Source organism: Triticum dicoccoides, chromosome 4B (genome assembly GCF_002162155.2).
Source record: "Triticum dicoccoides isolate Atlit2015 ecotype Zavitan chromosome 4B, WEW_v2.0, whole genome shotgun sequence".
Classification (NCBI taxonomy): domain Eukaryota; kingdom Viridiplantae; phylum Streptophyta; class Magnoliopsida; order Poales; family Poaceae; genus Triticum; species Triticum dicoccoides.
The window spans coordinates 37,740,576-37,745,985 of record NC_041387.1 but is presented as its reverse complement, the minus strand read 5'-3'; the positions used below and the strand labels follow the sequence as shown (position 1 = coordinate 37,745,985).

The 5,410-nt window shown below is 51.1% G+C and overlaps 1 protein-coding gene across 2 annotated transcripts; it reads right to left on the bottom strand.

The window, feature by feature from the left end:
• Positions 1-201: 201 nt before the first annotated feature.
• On the bottom strand, positions 202-3,550 carry LOC119294844 (UDP-glucose 6-dehydrogenase 4-like). Of its 2 annotated transcripts, none has more exons than XM_037573121.1 (2): positions 3,360-3,550; positions 202-1,934 (listed from the first exon to the last, which is right to left on the bottom strand). In XM_037573121.1, the coding sequence occupies exon 2, from the start codon at positions 1,918-1,920 to the stop codon at positions 478-480; it is 1,443 nt and encodes a 480-aa protein (XP_037429018.1). In that variant the 5' UTR covers positions 1,921-1,934; positions 3,360-3,550; the 3' UTR covers positions 202-477. The 2 variants fall into 2 exon arrangements, with proteins under 2 accessions (XP_037429018.1, XP_037429017.1); XM_037573120.1 differs by lacking the exon at positions 3,360-3,550 and adding an exon at positions 2,578-2,708.
• Positions 3,551-5,410: the final 1,860 nt, after the last annotated feature.

Here is a 5,410-nt window from a genome sequence, read left to right as displayed (position 1 = left end):
CTACATACATGGTGAAATTATGCACCGTTTGTTTGACTTCAGACAAAAGTTATAAGCTCTGGTTTCAGAGAGGCAGAGGCTTGTTCGATCGTAGTAGAATACAAAGAAACAACCTTAAAGATGTCAAACAGCTCAAGGTGATTTAGATTAGCTGTCCCAAGAAAAGAAAAAATGATGAGTTAAAAGCACTCAAGTCTGCTCTCAACGAAAAATACATTGATGCTGTCATGATTTTAGGAGAGGAAAAAAGTTGGGAGTAATCAAATTGCTATAAGCTCATTGGATACAAAGAAAACATTCTTTTACAATCCTCAAAACAGCACAAGGATTGAGGAACATGTATGATCTACAGACGGCAGTGCAAGAATGAACAACTCAAAAGCAAAGATACCAACACAACCCAATTTTATGCCCGACAGAAAATGCCGCGCATCCGCAAAAGTTTGTTGAATTCCCCACAGCTCCTGTGGAGAGGAACTAGGCGATCGCGGGCATGTCCTTGAGCCACGCATCGAGCGGCTTGCCGATGGAGTAGACGATGAAGCCGATCCCCCTGAGCTTCTCGGCGTCGACGACATTGCGCCCGTCGAAGATGAAGGCCGGCTTCTGCATGTTGTCGAAGATCTTCTGGTAGTCCAGCTCCTTGAACTGGTTCCACTCGGTCAGGATGCACACGGCGTGGGCTCCCTTGGTGGCCTCGTACGCGTCCCACACCACGCTCACCTGCTTTATAGCCGATGGGCTCGCCGGCTGCAGGTGCATGGGGTGGTCCCAGTCGAACTTGTTCATGGCAAGGTCCCGCTGGATCTGGTCCTCGGTGACCTCGGGATCATAGATGCTGACATGGGCCTTGTCACCCAGCAGGCCCTTGCACACGTCGATCGCCGGGGTCTCCCTGGTGTCACCGGTGTCCTTCTTGAAGGCAAACCCGAGGATGGCGACCTTCTTGCCGGAGACGGTGTTGAACATGGAGGACACGACACGGTTGACGAACCTGCTCTTCTGGTAGTCATTGATCTTGATCACCTGCTTCCAGTAATTGGCCACCTCCGGGAGGCCGTTGCACTCGCAGATGTACACCAGGTTCAAGATGTCCTTCTGGAAACAGGACCCGCCAAACCCAACGCTGGCGTTCAGGAACTTGGGGCCGATCCTGGAATCCTTACCGATGGCGTAAGACACCTCGGACACGTTGGCGCCGGTGGCTTCGCAGAGCGCGGACATGGCATTCACGGAGGAGATCCTCTGGGCCAAGAAAGCGTTGGCAGCGAGCTTGGAGAGCTCAGCAGACCACAGGTTGGTGGTGATGATGTTCTCCTCAGGAACCCAGTGGGCGTACACCTCCTTGAGAGCCTGAACCGCCTTCCTGCCCTCGGGGGTCTCCCGGCCACCGATAAGCACTCTGTCAGGCTTGAACAGGTCCTCGATAGCTGTGCCCTCGGCCAGGAACTCCGGGTTGGAGAGGATCTGGTAGTTGATGCCCTTGCTGTTGTGGGTCAAGATCTTCTCGATGGCCTCTGCGGTCTTGACAGGGACAGTGGACTTCTCAACGACGATCTTGTCAGACTTGGACACGTCGGCGATCATACGGGCAGCGCTCTCCCAGTAGGTGAGGTCGGCAGCCTTGCCGGCTCCCAGACCACGGGTCTTGGTGGGGGTGTTCACTGAGACAAAGATGATGTCGGCCTCAGCAACGTGCTTCTCGACATCAGTGCTGAAGAAGAGGTTCTTGCCCCTGCACGCCTTGACAACCTCGTCAAGGCCAGGCTCGTAGATCGGGAGTTTGTCACTGTTCCAAGCGTCAATGCGAGGCTTGGAGATGTCAACAACAACAACCTCAATTGCTGGGCACTTGACGGCAATGACAGCCATTGTTGGGCCGCCGACATAGCCAGCTCCGATGCAGCAGATCTTCACCATCTTGTCCGCTTAACCTGGGATCACAGAGAGTGGATCTTTAGGGGACTGTAAAACAAGAAGTGAAAACTATTACTTAGATCAGACATAGTTAAGACATTTCTGAGTCAGCAGAAGTAATGAAGATTCAGATCCTAGTGTGGAAAAGGGTTGACACGACAGACACATACAAAGCCAGGTTCTAACAAAGCCGCCCCAATAAATTCAGTAAACAGTCAGATATTGGCAACTTCATAGCATCAGTTAACTTGAGGTGGCAAAAATAAAATAAACTATGTGCCTTTTGTTGCAGACTACGGGGTAATGCGTATGACAGAATTTATGCAAGGAGAATGGCAGACTAAAGAATATCACAACAATCATCCGAATCACCGGCCATGGGAACGATCAGTAAAAAGAAAGGTAATTCTGAACTAAAAGCGGTTAAGTAGAATAAATTCATGACATCAATGAATGCGAGTCAGGTTACCATATCAAACCAGGACCAGATCAGCAAAGTCAATGGATCCTAAGCAAACTCTGAGATCTGAAGACTCTAAGTATCTTCAGAAAACATGAGAAAGGCCAACTACAGCATGGAACCACACTCCTTACATGATGGATGAGATATCAGACTACAAACTAAGTGAAAATTGATGCATGGATCAGGGAGAGGCTCACCAGATCTCAAGAGCCGAGGGAGATCTTGACAAGCACACTGCCGCAGAGAAGAAACAGAGAGAAGCTGCGTGCCTACAAGTTGTGTGCAGAGAGAAGGCCGCAGCTCCTTATATACCACTCTCCACACTGCCCACACCGTGTTGGATCTACCCCTCCCCACCCCACCCCCCTTGGAGGAAAAAAAACGTGGCAAGGTTGGTGAGAAATCATGACAGACAGACTAGCAGGTGTTTGTTGCATCTTACGGCAAAGTGCTCTGATGCATGCCATCCATGAGCCCACCGGACTCCCATTAATCAAGCAAGCGAAAAAGGCCTCCACATGAGTCCATGACACACCACCAACCTCTCTACTTTGGCCACCGGAGTCTAGATGCATAAACAAAAGATGATGCGCTGTTAACAGCATGTGGTCAGATCTGCAGCTTCCACCACCCTACTCTATCTCCCGATCTCTGCTACCTTTCCACACACACACAACTAATCAGGGTCAAGGCATGGGGAGCACTGAGCAGACATGGCTGTGTACATACATGTAGCCCATGAGGCCATGAACGATAACAATGTTAGCTCCACAATCAGTGAGGTTAGAACCATGCATAATGCACCCCACAGTTTTTTGCAGAAGTTGCACTGGGGTGCAAGAAGACACAGGCCAGATTCAGCAAGCTGACCCTGATGCTTGTCTCGGTCAGGGAACTCGGGGTGGATTTGATTGTTCAGGGCAGAATTGACGGCAAAACGTACGATTATCCGAGGAAAGGAAAGGTAGGGCTTCCATACCAGCAAAAGGAGTAGCGCCGGCCCGGACCACGCCAGTTTGGACTGTTCAGTAAGCAATGGCGACCGGACCACGCTCCGGACTGTTGAGCGGAGCCGGAGAGGACGGGATTACGGGGGGAACCGAGTTCCTCGGGTTCCAGGTGGCAGGCGCGCAGCGGCGTGTGGCGGGGGCCGGGGCCGGAGGAGGGTGGGGGGCGTCGGCGGCAAGGGACGCCGGGGTTGGTGCGGCGGATCTGGGAATACAGTTTTTTCTTTTCTTTTACAGCGGCACTAGGGAGGCAAAGGTACGGAGCGGATGTAAGAGCAACTCCAACGGGTCGAGAACGGCGATTTCGTCCGATTTCTATCCGTTTGGTTCGGCCGCCCGCCCGGCGTCCGTCCTGTTTTAGATATGGGTTGATAGGGCACCCAATGCGCCGATTCATATGTGCCGGCGGCTGTCTATGTTTTTTTGCATGATTGCGTAGCTCAAAATAAAATCGTTTTGGACCGAATAAAATAGTATAGTTTATTACAAGCCGAATGAAAATAAAAAGGTCTCACATAGTTTTGCAAAACGAATAAAAGAAGATATATCTATTGATTGCCAACATGAGCCCACATATGTTTAACCAAATCATTTTGCAGTTGCACGTGAGTTTCCCAATCACGCATGTCTTCATGAAGTTGGGTGAACTGTTAAAACATTGCCGCTACTCCATACTCAGGCACAACATTCTCACCCTGAAACTGAAAGCCTTGAGACGTTCCGGGCGCTCGTCTTCTACGATCATATTATGCATGTTCACACAAGCAGTCATCACCTCCCATAGTTTCTGCGTGCTCCAGGTATTAGCAGGATACCGAGGGATGCCCCATCGAGATTGCAAAACACCAAAGGCACGCTCGACATCCTTCCTAGCACTCTCTTGCTCTTGGGCAAATTTTTTTCTCTTCTCTCCGGCAGGGTTGGGTATTGTCTTGACAATAGTGGTCCACAGAGGATAGATACCATCACCCAGATAGTAACCTTTGTTGTAGGTGTGGCCGTTAACAGTAAAGTTTTCCGGTGGGCTGTTGCCTTCGGCAAGCCTAGTAAACACCAGCAAGAGCTGAAGCACGTTGATATAATCGTGTGATCCATCCATGCCAAAAAAGAGTGCCAGATCCAGAGATCTTGAGACGCCACGGCCTCAAGTATGACAGTGCAAGCCCTGACATGGCCCTTATACCGCCCTTGCCAAGCAGAGGGCAGCTCTTCCACTCCCAATGCATGCAGTCTATACTACCAAGCATCCCTGGGAAGCCCCTGCTGGCATTCATCGCCAACAAACGGGCTGTATCTTCAGCAGTCGACTCTCTTAAATACTTAGGGCCAAACACAACAATAACAACCTTGCAGAACTTATACAGGGACTCTAGGCAAGTAGACTCGCTCATACGGACGTACTCGTCAATGAGACCACCGGGCACTCCGTATGCAAGCATTCAGATGGCGGCAGTGCATTTCTGATACGAGGAAAAATCAATCTTGCCAACGGCATCCTCTTTGCACTCGAAATAGTCATCATAGCCGACCACCCCCTCTCTAATATGGTTGAAGACATGCCTACTCATATGGAAACGGCGGCGGAATTTCTGATGTTTGAACAACGGGTTTGTTGTATCAAAGTAGTCCTTCCAAAGAAGGAAATGCCCGCTCTCTCGGTTGCAATTCAACGCCGGAAGGTGGCCCGGAATGGAGCCACGGAACAATGGCCGCTGGCTGTTGAGGTGGTGATGGACCAACACGGCAGCCAATATCTCCTCCTCGTCATCGGAGGACGAATCGTCAGAGTCACAAAGAAAATTGTCAAAAAAGAACTCGTCGGCGGAGTCCATTTTGTACCTTGGCAAACTGTCGAACAACTTGCGGGCTTCGGCGAAGGAGATGGTCGGCGAAGGGAGTCGCGGCGCGCACGGACCAGTTGTTGTCTTGCCGGCGTCCGACGAGCGTGCTGGCTTCCGACGAGCGTGCCGGTGAGGATCTGGCCGGGCGGCGAGGTGACTTCTTGGTCGGGGGCGGCTGTGTG